The following is a 23,968-nucleotide window of genomic DNA, read 5'->3' as shown; positions in this document are numbered from 1 at the left end:
GCCCGGTCTGGAGGAAGGCTCGTACACGCCGCTGTCACCCGCCACCGACTCGTCAGACACCGCCGAGGTGACGCCCATCTTCTTTGGCCCCGCCCCCGGCCCCTGCAGCTGGGAGGACTCTGAAACACAAGTTCGAACCTGTTGAAACGTCGTCATGGTAACAGCTGCAGTTAGCTGGGATTGGAAACGCGCTGAAGGTCACAACGTTTCACAGTTCCAGCGAGAACCTGAAGCTGGAACCAGAACCTAAAGCTGGAACCAGAGCCTGGAACAATAACCTGAAGATGGAACCAAAACATGAAGCTAAAACCAGAACCTTAAGCTGGAACCAGAACCTGACGCTCGAACAGGAATATGGAGCTGGAACCAGAACCTGATGCTAGAACCAGAACCTGATGCTAGAACCAGAATATGAAGCTGTAACCAGAACCTGAAGCTGGAACCAGAACCTGAAGCTAGAACCAGAACATGATGATAGAACCAGAACCTTAAGCTGGAACCAGAACCTGGAGCTGGAACCAGAACCTGAAACAGGAACCATAACCTGAAGGTAAAACCAGAACCTGATGCTAGAACCAGAACCTGAAACTGGAACCAGAACCTGAAGCTGGAACCATAACCTGAAACTGGAACCAGAACCTGAAGCTGAAACCAGAACCTGAAGCTAAAACCGGAACCTGATGCTAGAACCAGAACCTGAAGCTAGAACACGAACCAGAATCTGGAACCAGAACCTGAAGCTAAAACAAGAACCTGAAGCTGGAACCAGAACCTGAAACTGGAACCAGAACCTGAAGCTAAAACCAGAACCCGACGCTGGAACCAGAACCTGATGCTGGAACCAGAACATGACGCTGGAACCAGAACCTGATGCTAGAACCGAAACCTGATGCTACAACCAGAACCTGAAGCTGGAACCAGAACTTGATGCTAGAACCAGAACCTGATGCTGGAACCAGAACCTGAAGCTGGAACCAGAACCTGAAGCTGGAACCATAACCTGAAACTGGAACCAGAACCTGAAACTGGAACCATAACCTGAAGCTGGACCCAGAACCTGAAGCTGGAAACATAACCTGAAACTGGAACCAGAACCTGAAGCTAAAACCAGAACCTGATGCTACAACCAGAACCTGAAGCTGGAACCAGAACCTGAAGCTAAAACAAGAACCTGACGCTGAAATCAGAACCTGATGCTAGAACCAGAACTTGAAGCTAGAACCAGAACATGATGATAGAACCAGAACCTGAAGCTGGAACCAGAACCTGGAGCTGGAACCAGAACCTGAAACAGGAACCATAACCTGAAGGTAAAACCAGAACCTGATGCTAGAACCAGAACCTGAAACTGGAACCAGAACCTGGAACCATAACCTGAAACTGGAACCATAACCTGAAGCTGAAACCAGAACCTGAAGCTAAAACCGGAACCTGATGCTAGAACCAGAACCTGAAGCTAGAACACGAACCAGAATCTGGAACCAGAACCTGAAGCTAAAACAAGAACCTGAAGCTGGAACCAGAACCTGAAACTGGAACCAGAACCTGAAGCTAAAACCAGAACCCGACGCTGGAACCAGAACCTGATGCTGGAACCAGAACATGACGCTGGAACCAGAACCTGATGCTAGAACCGAAACCTGATGCTACAACCAGAACCTGAAGCTGGAACCAGAACTTGATGCTAGAACCAGAACCTGATGCTGGAACCAGAACATGACGCTGGAACCAGAACCTGATGCTAGAACCAGAACCTGATGCTAGAACCAGAACCTGAAGCTAAAACAAGAACCTGACGCTGCAACCAGAACCTGATGCTAGAACCAGAACCTGAAACTGGAACCAGAACCTGAAACTGGAACCATAACCTGAAACTGGAACCAGAAACTGAAGCTGAAACCAGAACCTGAAGCTAGAACCAGAACCTGAAGCTAAAACCAGAACCTGATGCTAGAACTAGAACCTGAAGCTGGAACCGGAACCTGATGGTAGAACCAGAACATGACGCTGGAATCAGAACCTGAAGCTAGAACCAGAACCTGATGCTAGAACCAGAACCTGATGCTGGAACCAAAACATGACGCTGGAACCAGAACCTGATGCTAGAACCAGAACCTAATGCTAGAACCATAACCTGAAGCTGGAACCAGAACCTGAAGCTGGAACCAGAACCTGAAACTGGAACCAGAACCTGAACCTGGAACCATAACCTGAAGCTGGACCCAGAACCTGAAACTGGAACCATAACCTGAAACTGGAACCAGAACCTGAAGATAGAACCAGAACCTGAAGCTAAAACCAGAACCTGATGCTACAACCAGAACCTGAAGCTGCAACCAGAACCTGAAGCTAAAACAAGAACCTGACGCTGCAACCAGAACCTGATGCTAGAACCAGAACCTGAATCTGGAACCAGAACCTGAAGCTAGAACCAGAACATGAAGCTGGAACCAGAACATGAAACTGGAACCAGAACCGAAAGCTAGAACCAGAACATGAAGCTGGAACCAGAACTTGATGCTAGAACCAGAACCTGATGCTAGAACCAGAACCTGATGCTGGAACCAGAACATGACGCTGGAACCATAACCTGATGCTAGAACCAGAACCTGATGCTAGAACCAGAACCTGAAGCTGGAACCAGAACCTGAAGCTGGAACCAGAACCTGAAGCTGGAACCAGAACCTGAACCTGGAACCATAACCTGAAGCTGGACCCAGAACCTGAAGCTGGAAACATAACCTGAAACTGGAACCAGAACCTGAAGCTAAAACCAGAACCTGATGCTACAACCAGAACCTGAAGCTGGAACCAGAACCTGAAGCTAAAACAAGAACCTGACGCTGCAACCAGAACCTGATGCTAGAACCAGAACTTGAAACTGGAACCAGAACCTGAAGCTAAAACCAGAACTCGACGCTGGAACCAGAACCTGATGCTAGAACCAGAACCTGAAGCTAGAACCAGAACATGAAGCTGGAACCAGAACCTGATGCTAGAACCAGAACTTGAAGCTAGAACCAGAACATGAAACTGGAACCAGAACCGAAAGCTAGAACCAGAACATGAAGCTGGAACCAGAACCTGAAGCTGGAACCAGAACCTGAAAGTGGAACCAGAACCTGAACCTGGAACCATAACCTGAAGCTGGACCCAGAACCTGAAGCTGGAAACATAACCTGAAACTGGAACCAGAACCTGAAGCTAAAACCAGAACCTGATGCTACAACCAGAACCTGAAGCTGGAACCAGAACCTGAAGCTAAAACAAGAACCTGACGCTGCAATCAGAACCTGATGCTAGAACCAGAACTTGAATCTGGAACCAGAACCTGAAGCTAAAACCAGAACTCGACGCTGGAACCAGAACCTGATGCTAGAACCAGAACCTGAAGCTAGAACCAGAACATGAAGCTGGAACCAGAACCTGATGCTAGAACCAGAACTTGAAGCTAGAACCAGAACATGAAACTGGAACCAGAACCGAAAGCTAGAACCAGAACATGAAGCTGGAACCAGAACCTGATGCTAGAACCAGAACCTGATGCTAGAACCAGAACCTGAAACTGGGACCAGAACCTGGGTCAGGTCCAGCGGGGACAGGGGGAACAGACGTGTGGGCTCACCTCGGGGCTCCTCTCCCAGCAGGTTGTTGCGGGGCCCCCCGGGGCCCCCCTGCACCTGCTCCTGGGGGTCCAGGCTGAGCTCCAGCTCGGCCAGTCTGCTGTGGAGCTCCGGGTCCAGACTCAGGCCCCCCGGTTCCGTCTGGCCCACAAACACGTCCCCAGACAGGAAGCTGGTGTCGGTGACCAGCGGCGAGCAGGGGGGGGACAGCGAGGACAGGGACGAGCGCGGCGACAGGGAGCTCATGGAGTGGGGCGTGTCTGAGGTTCTGAGGGTCTGGACCCTGGACGGGTCCAGAAACGCCCCTCCTGCCCCTCCAGCTGCTTTCCCATCAGGCCCCCCGGCGTCCCGCCCCTCGCAGCCCGTCACCTCGTGTTCATGTATGGTGGTGATGGAACTGGAGGGGCGGAACCCCCCCGGAACCCCCTCCTGCAGGAGGCCGTCCAGCTTGTTCTGGAAGTCTGGGTCAACCAGCTCGGGCTGCTCCAGGTACAGGTCCGAGAAGCTGAGGGAGGAGGCGGAGCCTAGGCTGGAGGTGGTGGCCAGAGACCCCCGGCTGGACGTCAGGGAGCCCCGACTGCTGCCGGACGAGCAGGACAGGGTGCTGGTGGACAGGCTGTGGGGGGGGCAGACACACACACACACACACACACACCAGAACCACAACAGTTTGTGACCAGCACCAGAACCTAAACCTAAAAACTAAACTCCTAACCCTTACCCTAGTCTTAACCTAACCCTAACCCTAGTCTTAACCTAAACCTAACCCTTACCCTAGTCTTAACCTAACCCTAGTCTTAACCTAAACCTAACCCTTACCCTAGTCTTACCCTAAACCTAACCCTAGTCTTAACCTAACCCTAACCCTAGTCTTAACCTAAACCTAACCCTTACCCTAGTCTTACCCTAAACCTAACCCTTACCCTAGTCTTACCCTAAACCTAACCCTAGTCTTAACCTAACCCTAACCCTAGTCTTAACCTAAACCTAACCCTAACCCTAGTCTTAACCTAACCCTAACCCTAGTCTTAACCTAAACCTAACCCTTACCCTAGTCTTAACCTAACCCTAGTCTTAACCTAAACCTAACCCTTACCCTAGTCTTAACCTAAACCTAACCCTTACCCTAGTCTTAACCTAAACCTAACCCTTACCCTAGTCTTAACCTAACCCTTACCCTAGTCTTAACCTAAACCTAACCCTAATCTTAACCTAACCCTAGTCTTAACCTAACCCTAACCCTTACCCTAGTCTTAACCTAACCCTTACCCTAGTCTTAACCTAACCCTAACCCTAGTCTTAACCTAAACCTAACCCTTACCCTAGTCTTAACCTGTCTTAACCTAAACCTAACCCTAGTCTTAACCTAAACCTAACCCTTACCCTAGTCTTAACCTAAACCTAACCCTTACCCTAGTCTTAACCTAACCCTTACCCTAGTCTTAACCTAAACCTAACCCTAATCTTAACCTAACCCTAGTCTTAACCTAACCCTAACCCTTACCCTAGTCTTAACCTAACCCTTACCCTAGTCTTAACCTAACCCTAACCCTAGTCTTAACCTAAACCTAACCCTTACCCTAGTCTTAACCTAAACCTAACCCTAGTCTTAACCTAACCCTAACCCTAGTCTTAACCTAAACCTAACCCTTACTCTAGTCTTAACCTAACCCTAACCCTAGTCTTAACCTAACCCTAACCCTTACCCTAGTCTTAACCTAACCCTAACCCTTACCCTAGTATTAACCTAACCCTAACCCTTACCCTAGTCTTAACCTAACCCTAGTCTTAACCTAAACCTAACCCTTACCATAGTCTTAACCTAACCCTAACCCTAGTCTTAACCTAAACCTAACCCTTACCCTAGTCTTACCCTAAACCTAACCCTATTCTTAACCTAACCCTAACCCTAGTCTTAACCTAAACCTAACCCTAACCCTAGTCTTAACCTAAACCTAACCCTTACCCTAGTCTTAACCTAACCCTAACCCTAGTCTTAACCTAAACCTAACCCTTACCCTAGTCTTAACCTAACCCTAACCCTAGTCTTAACCTAAACCTAACCCTAGTCTTAACCTAAACCTAACCCTTACCCTAGTCTTAACCTAAACCTAACCCTTACCCTAGTCTTAACCTAACCCTTACCCTAGTCTTAACCTAAACCTAACCCTAATCTTAACCTAACCCTAGTCTTAACCTAACCCTAACCCTAGTCTTAACCTAACCCTTACCCTAGTCTTAACCTAACCCTAACCCTAGTCTTAACCTAACCCTAACCCTAGTCTTAACCTAAACCTAACCCTTACCCTAGTCTTAACCTAAACCTAACCCTAGTCTTAACCTAACCCTAACCCTAGTCTTAACCTAAACCTAACCCTTACTCTAGTCTTAACCTAACCCTAACCCTAGTCTTAACCTAACCCTAACCCTTACCCTAGTATTAACCTAACCCTAACCCTTACCCTAGTCTTAACCTAACCCTAGTCTTAACCTAAACCTAACCCTTACCCTAGTCTTAACCTAAACCTAACCCTAGTCTTAACCTAACCCTAACCCTAGTCTTAACTTAAACCTAACCCTTACCCTAGTCTTAACCTAAACCTAACCCTATACGTTTATACGCCATCGAAGAAATGAGAAATGAGATGGAGCAAATGCAGAAAGATATGGAAGAAAAACACCGGTGCATCGTTGTCCTGGAACAGGGACAACAAAGACTGGATATGCATGAATGATGAGATCATCACCGACAAAAAAACCAAGCTCCGTACTAACACACATGCTGTCCAGAGGAGAGGGAACTGAACACAGCGCTGACACCGAGACTCTGGAGCAACAAGTGAGTTCTCTGAGGGATCTGGAGATAACTATAGATCAGACCAGATGGAGACATGTTACCCATCCCCATCTGGAGGGAGGAGACCACCTCAGTGTGATCAAATTCAACAATCGTAAACACAAGATTGTTCTCCTGAAACAAGGCTTCAAACTGAAAGGAAAAAATGTCTACATTAATGAGAATCTCACTAAAAGAATGCTGATATCGCTAAAAAAGCTGAACACTTGGACAAACACCTGCAGGATCTTCATCAGAACAAAGGGGCTTTGTCCGGAGCAGATGAAAACAATGGTGATCAGGAGTGCAGAGGAGGGTCAGGGTTAGGGTTAGGACCGTAATCCCTGAACACTAAAATTCATAATGAGACAGTTTATAGAGAACTAGCAGCCAGCACTAGCAGAAGAACCCACCTCTTGAGTTGGGTATGCAGCGACGTGGCCAGCCGGACCGTCTCCTCCAGCTCCCTGACCAGCTTGTTCCTCTTGCAGTGAAGGCGAAGCCTGAATGAACAGGAAATGGGGTCCTGAGATAAGGAGCAGCTCCTGGCCTTGGAGGTAAGATCTTAAGCCCGAGCTGGCCCAAAACTCGGGCCGGGTCAGGTTTTAATACCCGCGGGCTCGGGCCAGTTTAATACCCGCGGGCTCGGGCCGGGCTGGACTTTTGAGGCCAGATGTACCTCTACCTGGCCTGCAGCTGAAGCCTTACATCGTTTCATATAGAGTCGCTAACCCTAATGGCTAACGCCATGCAGAGGTGTTGGAACATGAGATATACTTTCTTTATCCCAAACTGGGAAATTTAAATCTTGCAGCAGCATTCAGACACACAGAACAGAAACACGGGGGAAGGGAATAAGAATAATATTAAAAATATTAACCATCATAATAAAACCTAGCATAAAGTCATTAAATAGTGTGACTCACTGTGGCAACACACAGGACTTAATGAAAGCCACATCTAAACACCAGGCTGGTGGAACTATCTGCTGTACAAAGTGATGCCTTGTGGCAGGATTGACTTCCTGTACCTGCTCCTATTTCCCGATGGGTGTTGGGAAATAGCGTTGGGTTCTAGTGTCGGGATATAGTGTTGGGTTCTAGGGTCAGGATATAGTGTTGGGTTCTAGGGTCAGGATACAGTGTTGGGTTCTAGGGTCAGGATATAGTGTTGGGTTCTAGGGTCAGGATATAGTGTTGGGTTCTAGGGTCAGGATATAGTGTTGGGTTTACTGTTGGGTTCTAGTGTTGGTTTCTAGTATCAGGATATAGTGTTGGGTTTACTGTTGGATTCTAGTGTCAGGATATAGTGTTGGTTTTACTGTTGGGTTCTAGTGTTGGGTTCTAAGGTCAGGATATAGTGTTGGGTTATAGGGTCAGAATATAGCGTTGGGTTTACTGTTGGGTTCTAGTGTTGGGTTTTAGCATGGTGTTCTACTGTCAGGGTTCTAGTGTAGGGACACATGCTGCATGGGGTCAGGAAGACATGTTTTTCTGGTAAAAACATATTTTGAGCCCCAAATTAAAGGTGTGTGTGTGTGTGTGTGTGTGTAGTTGTGTGTGTGTGTGTGTGTGTGTGTGTGTGTGTGTGTGTGTGTGTGTGTGTGTGTGTGTGTGTGTGTGTGTGTGTGTGTGAGAGACCAGGCTCTAAAGCCTCTCAGGTTTCAGGAACAGGAGAACCGACACAAAGGGACACTGAGTCAGATGAAGCCTGACCTGACCACGTGAGTCTGGTTTGGGGGGTGTGTGGGGGGGTTCTTGAACGTGAGGTTGGCCCTGAAATCTCTGAAGCTCAGCAGGACAAACAGGCTCCACTGTGACATCATCACACGGGGCGGCAGTGGCTCAGCGGTAGAGCAGATGTCTCGTAGACAGATCGCCCCAGCCATCGGCAGATCGAATCCCGCTCTCGCCATGATGTCACCAGGAGTGGGAGGTGTCAGCTCACCTCCCAGCCACTGCCGAGGCACCCTTGAGCAAGGCGCCGTCCCCCCTACAAGCTGCTCTATTGGGGCGCGTTCCGAAACCCGCTGCCCGTCACTCTGCCTCCTGATGTGTGTAGTTTGATGTTGTGTACTAACTGCATGCTTACAGGCCCCCCTGTGTGGGGTGTTCAGGGGGCCTGTATACACTGACTGTTACACTAACACAAAATGTATATACTGAGTGACTATAATTAATAAAGTGTACTTCTTCACTACACCTGACCCTCAGCCTGACCTTCAGCCTGACCCTCAGCCTAGCCTCCAGCCTGACCCTCAGATTAACCTCCAGCCTGACCCTCAGCCTGACCTTCAGCCTGACCCTAAGCCTGACCTTCAGCCTGACCTTTAGCCCAGCCTGATCTTCAGCCTGACCCTAAGCCTGACCTTTAGCCCAGCCATGTGGCGCTGGCGCGCGGTGAGGGTGCCCACCTCTCTGTCAGAGCCTTGCTCTGGTTGTCTCTGGCGGCCTGCAGGTCTCTCTCCAGACGTTTCTTCTCAGACTCCAGCTTCTCGGCGTCGGGGGGCCGCAGGCGCTGGCGGGGGCTGACGTACTGCAGCTCCTTCAGCAGCTCCTCCTTCTCGTTGATGAGGATCAGCCGGTCTCGCTCGGGGTCCAACAGCCCCGGCCACGCCTCGCTGTCCAGTTTGGCGATCTGCACCTCGAGGGTGGCGATCCTGGAGACGTGAGGAGGATTAGCAGGAGTTGCTAGCTGCTAGCACACATCTGTGTGAAGGTCCCCTGGCCTACCTTCTCCTGGCCTCCTCGTACTTCAGACTCAGACGGACCTTCTCAGCCAGCCTGTTGGTGCTGCTGTTGAACTGAAGACAGAGAAAGACCAGCGCCGTTCAGACTACTCACGTTACCAACCACAGCTAACTTAACCTGAACTAAACTCACCACGTTACCAACCAAAAATAACTTAACCTGAACTAAACTCACCACGTTACCAACCAAAAATAACTTAACCTGAACTAAACTCACCACGTTACCAACCAAAAGTAACTTAACCTGAACTAAACTCACCACGTTACCAACCAAAGCTAACCTAAACTCACAATGTTACCTACCTTATCTAACCAATCTAACCTAAACTAACCTAATCTAACCTAAACTAACTTAACTAACCTAAACTAACGCAATTTTACCTAAACTACCCTAATCAAACCTAAAGTACCCTAATCTAACCTAAACTACCCTAATCCAACCTAAAGTAATGCAATTTAACCTAAACTACCCTAATCTAACCTAAACTACAATAGATCTAAGCTAAACTAACGCAATTTAACCTAATCCAACCCTAAACTAATGCAATTTAACCTAAACTCCCCTAATCTAACCCTAAACTGCCCTACTCCAAGATAAACTAATCTAATCTAACCTAAACTAACACAATTTAACCTAATCCAAACTAAACTAACCACTTTATGAACCTAATCTACCTTAAGCTGGTCCTATGGTGCACCACTCCAGGGCCCATAACTTCCAGTACATCAGTCACAGTAAACCAGTTCAGAAGAGTGGTTCCCAAACCAGGGGTCTGACCCCACTAACGGGTCCCCGGTGCTGCCCCCCTATTGCCTTCTATTGACTGGGATCTGGTCCTGGACTCACCTCGGCGGGGATGTCGGTCTGGGAGCCGGCGTCTGAGTACAGCCGGGGGCTGGACAGCTGGGAGCCGGCCAGCGAGGGGCCGCTGCCCCACAGCTCCTGCTGGGACCCCGAGTCCAGCTGGAACCCATCCTTCAGCACGGCCAGTTTCTGGAGGAGGAGCGAGGCTGATGAAGAGTCAATGCGTCTGATTCTGGATTTAATCCGATGCAATCAACGTCCAATCACATGTCTGAACGAAGAGCTAATCCCTCACCCCAAAGCTAACACCAACCCCTAACCCCAGGGTTAACCCTAACCCCTAACATTAACACATTAAATCACCAGGGCTTGACCCTTAAGGCTGGGAGGTGTGGGCACCAACCAGACATCTACCCCCCCTCAGGGTCACGAACCCCCCCATCAACACCTCCTGTCACCTGCATCAGTTCCTGTTTCTCCTTCTCCCCGGCGCTGATGGCGTCACGAATGGAGCGCACCTCACTCAGGATGGCCTGAGCCTCCTGCACCTGGAGCCCCGAGGGGCTGCTGGACACCTTCAGGTCGATGCTGGAGGAGGAGCAGGAGGAGGAGGAAACAGACAAGATGAAGGTTGAAGGATGAAGGAGGAGGAGGAGCAGGAGGAGGAAACAGACAGGATGAAGGTTGAAGGATGAAGGAGGAGGAGGAGCAGGAGGAGGAGGAGGAGGAGGAAACAGACAGGATGAAGGTTGAAGGATGAAGGAGGAGGAGGAGCAGGAGGAGGAGGAGGAGGAGGAAACAGACAGGATGAAGGTTGAAGGATGAAGGAGGAGGAGGAGCAAGAGGAGGAGGAGGAGGAAGAAACAGACAGGATGAAGGTTGAAGGATGAAGGAGGAGGAGGAGGAGCAGGAGGAGGAGGAGGAAACAGACAGGATGAAGGTTGAAGGATGAAGGAGGAGGAGGAGCAGGAGGAGGAGGAGGAGAAGGAACCAGACAGGATGAAGGTCAGTGTGGATCAATAATTTAACACCAATCAGAGATCAGCTGATCTGAACATCAGTAAAAACATGACTTTATTAGTTTTGATGAAGCAGCCAGAGAGTAAACTAGTTAGTGGACTAGTGAACGAGTCAGTGAACTAGTGAACTAGTCAGTGAACTAGTGGAGCTAGTTACTGGACTAGTTAGTGAACTAGTTAGTGAACTAGTGGACTCATTAGTTAACGAGTCAGTGAACTAGTCAGTGAACTTGCGGAATAGTCATGGAACTAGAGGAGTAGTCAGTGAACTAGTCAGTGAACTACTGGACTAGCCAGTGAACAAGTCGGTGAACTAGTGAACTAGTCAGTGAACTAGTGGACTAGTCAGTGAACAAGTCAGTGAACTTGTGAACTATTAAGTGAACTAGTAAACTAGTGAACTGGTCAGTAAACTAGTGAACTACTCAGTAAACCAGTGAACTAGTCAGTGAACTAGTGAGTCAGTGAACTCGTGAACTAGTCAGTGAACTCGTGAACTAGTCAGTGAACTCGTGAACTAGTCAGTGAACTAGTCAGTGAACTACTGAACTAGTCAGTGAACTAAAAAAACTACTGAACTAGTCAGTGAACTAGTGAACTAGTGAACTAGTCAGTGAACTAGTGAACTAGTCAGTGAACTAGTAAACTACTGAACTAGTCAGTGAAATAGTCAGTGAACTACTGAAGTAGTCAGTGAACTAAAAAAACTAGTGAACTAGTCAGTGAACTAGTGAACTACTCAGTGAACTAGTGAACTAGTCAGTGAACTAGTCAGTGAACTAGTAAACTACTGAACTAGTCAGTGAAATAGTGAACTAGTCAGTGAAATAGTGAACTAGTCAGTGAACTAGTGAACTAGTCAGTGAACTAGTCAGTGAACTAGTAAACTACTGAACTAGTCAGTGAAATAGTGAACTAGTCAGTGAACTAGTCAGTGAACTAGTAAACTAGTGAACTAGTCAGTGAACCAGTGAACTAGTCAGTGAACTAGTCAGTGAACTAGTAAACTACTGAACTAGTCAGTGAAATAGTGAACTAGTCAGTGACCTAGTCAGTGAACTAGTAAACTAGTGAACTAGTCAGTGAACTAGGCAGTGAGCTGACAGCAGCAGCTTGTTTTGTTTGGTCTTCCTGCAGTCGCTGCACTGAGGCATGATGGGAATGTTTGATCAAATGTTTGCTCGCGTCCCGACTTCCAGGTGAGTCATGTGACATCCTGTTGTTGTCAGACAGCGCTGCAGGCGGAGCTCCCCCCGCCCTTAGAGGCAGCGGCGCTCTGTAAAGCTCCCATCAGCCAGTGGGGCAAGCGTCTCGAGGACCGGTCGGTCCACATTCCCCCCGCCCCTGGGGGAGGGGCGGGGCACCAGGAACTGAGGGGGGGGCGCTCGTCTGGAACAGCAGCGACCCACAACCCCCTGCACTGCCAATCAGCTCCCACCTCCCACCAACCACGCCCCTCGATTCAGGAACGCCCGCCCTCATTGGACAACCGCTCACAGGGACACCTGTCTGTTACCATGACAACCAGAGCTCCGCCTCCAGCTGGGCTGAATACCTGAAACGCCGGCCTCAGGTGAACACGGGTCACACACAAAGACAGACACACACACACACACACTCAGCTGATCAGGAACAGTATTGATCGCTGATCTATTGACTAAAGGTTTCCAGACGTTTACATAAACACAACCTGCAGCATCCTCCATGTCCCACAATGCATCTGGTCATTATTCAACATGCTCTGATCACATGGACCACAGACCCGACAGCCTAACACTAGTCCCGCCCACAGCTAACATGTCTAGCGTGGGGCGTGACCCCCTTGCCCCCCAGGACAGACTGGTTGTTCTCTCTGAGCTAGCTGCTAACTGTTAGCACCTCAGAACCGCCCACAGCGCTCACTCACCACTCCCCCCCAGCTCGGAGGGGGAGGGGCTTCTGTCTCTGATGGAACCCACCCCCCGGCTGGAGTGTGTGTATCTAACAAACCCAACAGCCCCGCCTACACGCGTTTAGATACGCACTCGTCACCGTTCACACCTCCACCGGGAAAATTCCATTCAGCGACTGCACCGCGGCATGCTGGGATACCTGAGCCATGTGTCAGCGATAAGGAAGGAGATAAGAGGAGGACGTGATGTACACGTACACACACACACACACACACAGACAGACACACACAGACACACACACACACAGACACACACACAGGGATGTGGGGGCGTGTCTGGGGGTGTGTCCTACTCTCTGAGGGTCTTGAACCCATGTTCCTTGTGCTGCAGCTCCTGCTTCATGGAGGCCAGGTCCCGCTTCAGTTTGCTCACCTGAGGAGAAACGGGAGGAGATGGAGGTCATCAGAACCCCCCATCAGAACGAGCCATTAGACCCCCCCATCAGAACGAGCCATTAGACCCCCCCATCAGAACAACCTATTAGACCCCCCCATCAGAACGACCCATTAGACCCCCCCATCAGAACAACCTATTAGACCCCCCCATCAGAACAACCTATTAGACCCCCCCATCAGAACGACCCATTAGACCCCCCCATCAGAACAACCTATTAGACCCCCACATCAGAACGACCCATTAGACCCCCCCATCAGAACGACCCATTAAACCCCCCCATCAGAACAACCTATTAGACCCCCCCATCAGAACGACCCATGAGACCCCCCATCAGCACCCCCTTTGGGAACCTCCCATCGGGAACCTCCCATCCAAACCACCCCATCAGAACCCCCCCTTCAACACCCCCCATCACCCGTGGCCCCGTCTCTCCGGCTTTGCGGGGGCTCCATTCAGCCGCTCCTTTGGTGGTTTTAGGGGTATTTACTGCCCCCTCCACACCAGAGCTCCTGGGGTCATTCAGACACTCCACCACCATGAGGTGGCAGTTCTCAGGGGAACCCCCTTCTACAACAAGGGGGACTGTAGGGGGTCACACTCCTCAGCCCCCAGGGAAAGTCTATTCCAGGGTCCTGGAGAGGAGGATCAGACCTATAGTCAAACCGGATCCAGGAGGAACAATGTGGTTTTGGTCCCGGTCGTGGAACACGGGACCAGCTCTACACTCTCCATCCAGTGCTGGGGGGTTCATGGGAGTTTGCCCAACCATTCCACATGTGTTTTGTGGATCTGGAGAAGGCATTCGATCGTGTTCCTCGTGGTATCTTGTGGGGGGTGCTTTGGGAGTAGGCGGCCCGGGGCCCTGTGCTGAGGGCTGTCCGGTCCCTGTAGGACTGGAGCCAGAGCCCGGTCCACCCTGGCAGTAAGTCAGACCTGTTCCAGGTGCATGTTGGACTCCGGCAGGGCTGCCCTCTATCACCAGTTCTGTTCATGATCTTTATGGACAGAATTTCTAGGCGCAGCCAGGATCTGGAGGGGGGGTCCAGTTTGGGGACCAAAGGATGTCATCTCTGCCGTTTGCAGACGATGTTGTCCAGCTTGCCTCATCAGACCTGGACTGGGAGCACTGGGACGGTCTGCAGTGTGACGCCAGTGGGGTGAGGACCAGCCGGTGAAGATGGATGGATCCATGTTGTGAGCATTCCACACATGTTCTGTTGCCATGGCAACGGAACTCAGACAGCAGGAATGCATTAGGTCAGCGTGTGACCTGGTGACGTCACCCACCGCTTGTCGCCGCGGTGACACGTTGGCATCCTGCTGGGCCGCATTCCCATCATCCCTCAGTGGATCGTCGAGCTGCTAGGAGCACTGGCGTCTGCTCGCTGGTAAGGAACCAGGACCAGAGCCAGAACTACAACTAGAGCCAGAACCAGGACCAGAGCTACAACCAGAGAGCCAGAGCCAGAACCTGAACCAGAGCCAGAGCCAGAACTACAACCAGAGCCAGAACCGGAACCAGAGCCCGAGCCAGAACTACAACCAGAGCCAGAACCGGAACCAGAGCTACAGCCAGAGCCAGAACTTCAACCAGAACCAAAACCAGAGCCAGAACCAGGACCAGAACCCAGCCAAGAGAGAACGCTTCAAGTCACTGGTATCAAAAGCTCCACCCGACCCGCCCCCCCCATCCTGCTGGGGCACCTACCCGGCTCCTGGCAGTGGCGATGTCGGCCTTCAGGATGTCGGGGTCGTACTTGCTGGAGGTGGAGCTTCTGGAGTTGACTGCAGGACAGAAGAACCGATCAGCTAGATGGCCCCCCAGGAGGACCGGACCCCCCCGTACTCACGGCTGGTCTGCGAGCCGTCCCTCCAGGCGTGGTGCAGCTGCAGGTAGTCCTGCTGGGCGAGGCGCAGCCGCTGCTCGCGGACCCTGCAGGTCTCCCTCTGGGCCAGCAGGGCGTCCCGGGCCACCAGCAGGTACGCCCGCAGCATGGCCTGCTGCTCGCCCTGCCACTGGGCCCGCGGGTCCTCCAGCTGGGTCCGCTCTGGTGGGAGAGGAGAGCTACAGGCACAGCTAGGGGGGTGGGGGGGGCGGGGCAGGGCAGGGCACTCACTGGTGTTGTGGTCCACATAGTAGGCCCCCACCGCCGGGTCGTAGGCCTCCTCCCAGCCCACCGGCAGCTCGTCCCCGATGCAGTCAGCAAACGTCAGCGGCTTGGTCTGCCTGCAGGACAACAGCCAGTCAGGGGGGCCGGGGGGCAAAAACAACACAACAACAACACAACAACAACAACACAACAATAACAAAACAACACATCAGCAACAACACAACAAAAACAACGACAACACATCAACAACAATAACACAACAACACATCAACAACAGCAACAACACAACAACAGCACAACAACAACACAACAAAAACAACAACAACACATCAACACAACAACAACAATAACACAACAACACAACAACAACACAACAAAAACAACAACAACAAAACATCAACACAACAACAACAATAACACAACAACAACAACAACACAACAACACATCAACAAAACATCAACACAACAACACATCAACAATAACACAACAACAACAACAGAACAATAACATAACAACAACATCCATCTGGTACTTTATGTGTGGGTGTTGATTCAAAGCTCCGCCCTCAGGCTGCGTTGAGACTACAACCAATCAGATTTCTTCCACATCTGATTTCTTGTGCTGACCGTTCACACCCAAACGGGATCATTCTTCGTTCGCTCTGGGACCGGTGCCGTTGACGCGGCGCTGGTCACGGGTTCGCTGCCCACCTCCGGCTGCCCACACCCCCAGACCACAAAGGTGTGAACCATGGGAGGAGGCGTGAACGTGTTCTCAGCCTTAAAGACCAGGACCAGGGCTAAGCCCCAGAATTCCACACATAAGCCATTCCAAGGATTCCCAGGATCCCGAGGGGCTCAAACCCCCCCCCCCCCCCATAATGTTCTATTGTACAGGCGGGCTGTAAGCCCTCTAAGCCCCTTCCACTAATGTTTCCATGAGGGTGAGGGTTCAAAAGCACCCCTCCCTCTGGGATGAGATCCAACACCATTGTGTGCTAACCATGTGCTAACAGTGTGCTGACCATGTGCTAATGATGTGTTCACGATGTGCTAATCATGTGATAACGGTGTGCTAACGTGGCCTATGATACTAAATCAATACCCTTCATTGATGCAACAAGGATCACATGTTCCACAAACCCGACAGCAGAACTGTGGACCAGACCATTGGCCCTTTGGAATCTGAGATGATCCGAACCCAACTCTGGAGCGACCCCCCGCCCTGGGATGAGGAACATTGATTGGTTCTGTATCACAAGAGGAACCAGAACCGTTGCTGTAACCCTAACACTAGAGGCAACCATAACCCTAAAGGTAACCCTCACCCTAAAGGTAACCCTCACCTTAAAGGTACCCTAAACCCTACAGGTAACCCTCACCCTAACCCTAAAGGTACCCTAAACCCTAAAGGTAACCCTCACCCTAACGGTAACCCTCACCCTAACCCTAAAGGTAACCCTCACCCTAACCCTAAAGGTAACCCTCACCCTAATCCTAAAGGTAACCCTAACCCTACAGGCAACCCTAACTCTAATGGTAACCCTCACCCTAACCCTAAAGGTAACCCTCACCCTAACCCTACAGGTAACCCTAACCCTAAAATGTAACCCTCACCCTAACCCTACAGGTAACCCTAACCCTAAAGGTAACCCTAACCTTAAAGGTAACCCTCACCCTAACCCTAAAGGTAACCCTCACCCTAACCCTAAAGGTAACCCTAACCTTAAAGGTAACCCTCACCCTAACCCTAAAGGTAACCCTAACCTTAAAGGTAACCCTCACCCTAACCCTAACGGTAACCCCCACCCTACAGGTAACCCTCACCCTAAAGGTAACCCTCACCCTAACCCTACAGGTAACCCTAACCCCAAAGGTAACCCTAACCCTAAAGGTAACCCTAACCCTAAAGGTAATCCGAACCCAAAACAGTAAAACCCTAACCCCAACACAATAACCCTAACCCCAACACAGTATCAACACGAACCCTAAAGCAAACCTGAAACTAAACCCTTAACTCCGATTCCTATGGGAAACCTGAACCCATACCTAAACTCAGTAGCGGAACACTAAACCCTAATGGACACACTGAACTTGAAGCCTAAAAACCTAACCCTAACAGAAACCCGAACCTTAAACCCCTAACCCTAAGGGAAACCCAAACCTTAATCCTTACTTTACCCCCAACTGTAATGGCAATCAGAACACAAACCCTAATGGATAGCCCAACATAAACCCTAAACCCCTTACCCTAGCAGGAACCCCAACCCCAACACTTAACTCCTAACAGAAGCCTCAACCCTCAACCCCTAACCCTAGCAGTAACCCCAACACCTAACACTAACAGAAGCCTGAACCCTCAACCCCAAACACTAGCAGTAACCCCAACAGAAACCTGAACAATCAACCCCTAACCCTAGCAGTAACCTCAACACGTAACCCCAAAAGAAACCTGGACCCAAAACCCCAAACGGATACCTTGAACCCGATCTGTAAGCGTTCTCCTTTGTGTTCTAACAGGATTGTTCATACGAGGGTGAACTTAACTGAAGGACACGGGTCCAACCCCACTCAGACTGGTTTCCATGGAAACGTGTTCTCAGAGACTCCACACGGGGTAGTTCCGTCCAGAACATGAACCACACATTCACCGTTCTCAGGGCACACACCCCAAAACCACCTGGGTGACGTCATCAGCCCTACCTGTCGCGGGGGTCGATCCAGCTAGTGCTCTGGTGAACGTGGTCGATGAAGTAGACTTTCCCGTCGAAGTCCGTGGCCTCCTCCCACCCCTCCGGTAGCGGCAGCTCCTTCCGGGGCATGTCAGGCGCGTCTCCATGTACCGACCCAGTCCCCCCAGAATCCTGCTGACCCGGTCCCCTCAGAATGCCACCGACCCGGTCCCCTCAGAATCCTGCCGACCCGGTCCCCTTAGATCCTACAGACCGGGTTCCCTCAGAATCCCACCGACCCGGTCCCCTCAGAATCTACCAACCCAGTCCCCTTAGATCCTACCGACCCGGTCCCCTCAGATCCTACCGACCCAGTCCCCTTAAATCTTACCGACCCGGTCCCCTCAGATTCTACCAACCCGGTCCCCTTGGATCCTACAGACCCGGTCCCCTCAGAGTCCTACCGACCCGGTCCCCTTGGATCCTACAGACCCGTCATCATCACCGTCATCAGTCTGTTGCTTCCCACAAGTCCGCGCGTGGAGCGGTTCCGGTTAGGCCATGGCAACGATCCTCAACCCCCCGCGAACAATGGAGTCACGGAACCGTCCGTGCTGCAGCTCGTGGGGTCGAGTCCCGACCGGACCGGGACTCGGTCCACATGTGTCACAACTTCAGAAGCTTCTGGAAACTTGGAGCGGCCGGTGAAAGTCTTGGAGCGGATCGCGGGGCACCGGACGCGGACCAACTGTCGGCGGCGCCTCAGCGGAACGGAAGTCCGCGGGCCGCCAAACGAGCTCCACCGGGGGGCGTCGGGACGAGGACTAGAGCCCCCCGGAGCACTGGCTCCGGCTGGCCCCGTGTTCCCTACAGGCCACCATGTTTAGCCGTAGCCGCTGCTAGCCGCGGGGCGACCGACCGGACCCGCCGACCGAACCCTTCGGTGCTTCCGGTTGGGTGGATCCTCCTGGATCTCGGTCGCTGGGGGGTCGGTTGTGTTCCGAACCGGGCGGGCGGAGTGCGGATCGAGTCTCGGTCCTGCTTCAGCCGGTCCACCGCTTCAAGGCACGGACAGACACCTAGCTTGACTTCCGGTTCGCTTTCAAAATAAAACATCTGTCGAAGGACAGAAAAATAACATTTCCGGTACAAATTTCAAATTAAAAGCATTAAGGTTTGAAATTGTAAAGAGAACTAAATTAGCCTAGCCTAGCCCGCAGGTGTGTAAACCAGTAATTCAGACATGAATCAATGTGACGCATTAAATAAAAAGTGGCCAATCAGCTGCGAGTGGGATTCGACCCCAGACTTTTAATAAAAAGTATTCAAACCACCGCATTTACAATAAACTGTGAAACTACAGTATATAAACCGTTGAAGCTCAAATAAAAAGATAAAGTAAATACAAACAAATGAAATGAGTCACGTGATAAAGAGTTACACCTGAGGCCTGTACCCTAAAGCTGGATCATGGTTTAGCCAGATAACTTCAGGTTTAACCCTGGCTTTTCGGTACCATAAAGGTGGCTGACTTTCCATCGGGTTACGTTGTCGCGGTAACCTATGCTGAACACCTAACCTGCTCCGGAGCAGGATAAGTTCAGGATAAGATCAGCAGGTATAACAGCCCCACCTACTGACCAATCAGAGCTCAGAAGGTATAACAGCCCCACCTACTGACCAATCAGAGCTCAGAAGGTATAACAGCCCCACCTACTGACCAATCAGAGCTCAGAAGGTATAACAGCCCCACCTACTGACCAATCAGAGCTCAGCAGGTATAACAGCCCCACCTACTGACCAATCAGAGCTCAGCAGGTATAACAGCCCCACCTACTGACCAATCGGTTCTCCTGAAAACGGGCCGTCCGTTCCCTGAGAACCCGGTGGATCTCGGGTCACAGCTTGTGTGCAGAGCGCTCAGGCAGAGAGAATATTTAGGGATGGCTGTAATCCGGTGGGATTGGCTGAACAATGACTGTAGAAAGGTAGAGGTTTTGGGGGGAGGGGTTACATTACATCTGTCAGCTGCTGGAGCCTCACATCAGGAATGGAACGCACCCCAACCCCGCGCTGACAGCCCCCCACAGTGTGCATTGACCTGAGGGTCTTTGAGACAGTTCATATATTTCTGAGTGATGTTGGTAATTATTATGATGTCCTGAAATCCCTCGTTGGACGGGTTACAAGCAAGACACAGATAAAATGTCATTGATCAATGATTTGTTTCAGTAGATCATGGATTGATTGATTGATTGATTGATTGATTGATTGATTGATTGATTGATTGATTGATTGATTGATTGATCGGTACTTTTATGTATTGTGTTGGCGATGCTGAAAACCTGTGAAGAACACAGTACGTAGAGCTGTTCATAAAGTCACGGGGCTACGATCACATGTCATAACCAAACATGTGGTTCACACACACATGTATGAACACACACATGTTACTGTAGTCAGATACACAAGTGCAGTCATAGTGGGGCAGTAATATTATAATGGCACTAACTTCCTCACTGACGCAGTCGGCCATGTTTTCCCAGAGATCCTTGCTCCGTTTGGCAGCTGCAGCTGTGTTGCTGTTTGCCTGGATTATTGATTTGTATTGATTGTATTTATTATTATTATTAAATGTAGCCACAAGAGGACACAAGCCAGTGTCTTATTGTGCCGGTCCCAAACCCCGGATAAATACAGAGGGTTGCGTCAGGAAGGGCATCCGGCGTAAAACTTTTGCCAAATCAAAGATGTGAATCAAACCTATGACTTCCATACCGGATCGGTCGAGGCCCGGGTTAACAACGACCGCCATCGGCGCTGTTGACCTACAGGGCGCCGGTGGAAATAAATTACTGTTGGTCGAAGAAGGAGAGGAGGAAAGTGTGTTCGTAGGAAGAGAGAGAAGAGGAACACCAAGAGTATAGGACTGAGAGTAGGGACGTTGAATGTTGGAACTATGACAGGAAAAGGTAGAGAGTTGGTTGACATGATGCAGAGGAGGAAGGTAGACATACTGTGTGTCCAGGAGACCAGGTGGAAAGGTAGCAAGGCTAGAAGTTTAGGAGCAGGGTTCAAGTTGTTCTATCATGGTGTAGATGGGAAGAGAAATGGAGTAGGAGTTATCTTGAAGGAGGAGTTTGTTAGGAATGTCCTGGAGGTAAAAAGAGTGTCAGATAGAGTGATGAGTCTGAAGCTAGAAATAGAAGGTGTGATGTTCAATGTTGTTGGCGGGTATGCTCCACAGGTAGGATGTGAGCTGGAGGAGAAGGAGAAATTCTGGTTGGACTTTGATGAAGTGATGCAGAGCATGCCTAGAAGTGAGAGAGTTGTCATTGGAGCAGACTTCAATGGACATGTTGGTGCAGGAAACAGAGGTGATGAGGAGGTGATGGGCAGGTTTGGTATCCAGGAGAGGAACGCAGAAGGACAGATGGTAGTTGACTTTGCAAAAAGGATGGAAATGGCTGTAGTGAATACTTTCTTCCAGAAGAGGCAGGAACATAGAGTGACCTATAAGAGTGGAGGTAGGAGCACACAGGTAGACTACATCTTGTGTAGACGGTGTAACCTGAAGGAGATCAGTGACTGTAAAGTAGTGGTAGGTGAGAGTGTAGCCAAACAGCATACGATGGTGGTGTGTAGGATGACTCTGGTGGTGAGGAAGATGAAGAGGGCAAAGGCAGAGCAGAAGACGAAATGGTGGAAGCTGAAAAAGGAAGAGTGTTGCATGACTTTTAGGAGGGAGTTAAGACAGGCTCTGGGTGGTCAGGAGGTGCTTCCAGATGACTGGACAACTACAGCTAATGTGATCAGGGAGACAGGTAGGAGAGTACTTGGTGTGTCATCTGGAAGGAAAGTAGATAAGGAGACTTGGTGGTGGAATGAGGAGGTACAGGAGTGTATACAGAGAAAGAGGTTAGCTAAGAAGAAGTGGGACACTGAGAGGACTGAGGAGAGTAGACAGGAGTACAGGGAGATGCAGCGTAAGGTGAAGGTAGAGGTAGCAAAGGCCAAACAAGAAGCTTATGATGACTTGTATGCTAGGTTGGACAGTAAGGAGGGAGAGACTGATCTATACCGGTTGGCAAGACAGAGAGACAGAGATGGGAAGGACGTGCAGCAGGTTAGGGTGATTAAGGATAGGGATGGAAGTCTATTGACAGGTGCCAGTAGTGTGATGGGAAGATGGAAAGAGTACTTTGAAGAGTTGATGAACGTGGAAAATGAGAGAGAACAAAGACTAGAAGAGGTGACTGTTGTGGACCAGGAAGTAGCAAAGATTAGTCAGGATGAAGTGAGGAGGGCATTGAAGAGGATGAAGAGTGGAAAGGCAGTCGGTCCTGATGATATACCTGTAGAGGTATGGAAGTGTCTAGGAGAGGTGGCAGTAGAGTTTCTGACTGGGTTGTTCAACAGGATCTTAGATAGTGAGAAGATGCCTGAGGAATGGAGGAGAAGTGTGCTGGTGCCCATTTTTAAGAACAAGGGAGATGTGCAGAGTTGTGGCAACTACAGAGGAATAAAGCTGATGAGCCATACAATGAAGTTATGGGAGAGAGTAGTGGAAGCTAGACTAAGGGCAGAAGTGAACATTTGTGAGCAGCAGTATGGTTTCATGCCAAAACAGAGTACTACAGATGCAGTATTTGCTTTGAGGATGTTGATAGAGAAGTACAGAGAAGGCCAGAGGGAGCTGCATTGTGTTTTTGTAGATCTGGAGAAAGCTGATGACAGGGTGTCCAGAGAGGAACTGTGGTATTGTATGAGGAAGTCTGGAGTGGCAGAGAAGTATGTTAGAGCGGTGCAGGACATGTATGAGGACTGTAAGACAGTGGTGAGGTGTGTGTAGGTGTGACAGAGGAGTTCAAGGTGGAGGTGGGACTGCATCAGGGATCAGCTCTGAGCCCCTTCTTGTTGCTATGGTGATGGACAGGCTGACAGACCAGGTTAGACAGGAATCTCCATGGACTATGATGTTTGCAGATGACATTGTGATCTGCAGTGAGAGCAGGGAACAGGTGGAGGAGAAGCTAGAGAGGTGGAGGTTTGTCCTGGAAAGGAGAGGAATGAAGGTTAGCCGCAGTAAGACAGAGTACATGTGTGTGAATGAGAGGGACCCAAGTGGAAGAGTGAGGTTACAGGGAGAAGAGATCAAGAAGGTGGAGGATTTGAAGTACTTAGGCTCAACAGTCCAGAGCAATGGAGAGTGTGGAAAAGAGGTGAAGAAGCGTGTCCAGGCAGGATGGAACGGGTGGAGGAAAGTGTCAGGTGTGATGTGTGATAGAAGAGTTTCAGCTAAAATGAAAGGAAAGGTGTACAAAACTGTGGTGAGACCAGCGATGTTGTTTGGTCTAGAGACAGTGTCCCTGAGGAAAAGACAGGAGACAGAGCTGGAGGTAGCAGAGATGAAGATGCTGAGGTTCTCTCTGGGAGTGACCAGGATGGATAGGATCAGGAATGAGTACATCAGAGGGACAGCACATGTTAGAGGTTCTGGAGATAAAGTCAGAGAGGCCAGACTGAGATGGTTTGGACATGTCCAGAGGAGAGATAGTGAATATATTGGTAGAAGGATGCTGAGTTCTGAACTGCCAGGCAGGAGGCCTAGAGGAAGACCAAAGAGGAGGTTTATGGATGTAGTGAAGGAGGACATGAAGGTAGTTGGTGTGAGAGAAGAGGATGAGAAGACAGGGTTAGATGGAGGACACTGATTGGCTGTGGCGACCCCTCAAGGGAAAAGCCGAAAGGAAAAGAAGAAGAAGATTGATCGTATTTATTAATTATTATTGTTTGCTCCTCCGT

The 23,968-nt window shown here is 50.2% G+C and overlaps 1 protein-coding gene across 1 annotated transcript in view; it reads right to left on the bottom strand.

Annotated features, from left to right (window-relative positions):
- The window catches only part of wwc1 (WW and C2 domain containing 1), a 30,289-nt gene extending 11,010 nt beyond the window's left edge, over nucleotides 1-19,279 (bottom strand). The window contains exons 1-12 of the mRNA XM_068330676.1: nucleotides 18,195-19,279; nucleotides 15,498-15,607; nucleotides 15,231-15,428; nucleotides 15,089-15,165; nucleotides 13,277-13,356; nucleotides 10,472-10,601; nucleotides 10,056-10,202; nucleotides 9,192-9,262; nucleotides 8,873-9,118; nucleotides 6,873-6,962; nucleotides 3,626-4,239; nucleotides 1-119 (exon numbers count right to left, since the gene is read on the bottom strand). The exon at nucleotides 1-119 is cut by the window's left edge and continues 182 nt beyond it. Coding sequence (XP_068186777.1) covers nucleotides 1-119; nucleotides 3,626-4,239; nucleotides 6,873-6,962; nucleotides 8,873-9,118; nucleotides 9,192-9,262; nucleotides 10,056-10,202; nucleotides 10,472-10,601; nucleotides 13,277-13,356; nucleotides 15,089-15,165; nucleotides 15,231-15,428; nucleotides 15,498-15,607; nucleotides 18,195-18,313 — 2,001 coding nt within the window. The 5' untranslated portion in view covers nucleotides 18,314-19,279. The remainder of the gene's footprint in view (nucleotides 120-3,625; nucleotides 4,240-6,872; nucleotides 6,963-8,872; nucleotides 9,119-9,191; nucleotides 9,263-10,055; nucleotides 10,203-10,471; nucleotides 10,602-13,276; nucleotides 13,357-15,088; nucleotides 15,166-15,230; nucleotides 15,429-15,497; nucleotides 15,608-18,194) is intronic.
- Nucleotides 19,280-23,968: the final 4,689 nt, after the last annotated feature.

The sequence above is a fragment of the Antennarius striatus genome, chromosome 13 (genome assembly GCF_040054535.1).
Source record: "Antennarius striatus isolate MH-2024 chromosome 13, ASM4005453v1, whole genome shotgun sequence".
NCBI classification, from domain to species: Eukaryota; Metazoa; Chordata; class Actinopteri; order Lophiiformes; family Antennariidae; genus Antennarius; species Antennarius striatus.
The sequence above is the reverse complement of the archived record's forward strand: the minus strand, read 5'-3'. Positions and strand labels throughout refer to the sequence as shown.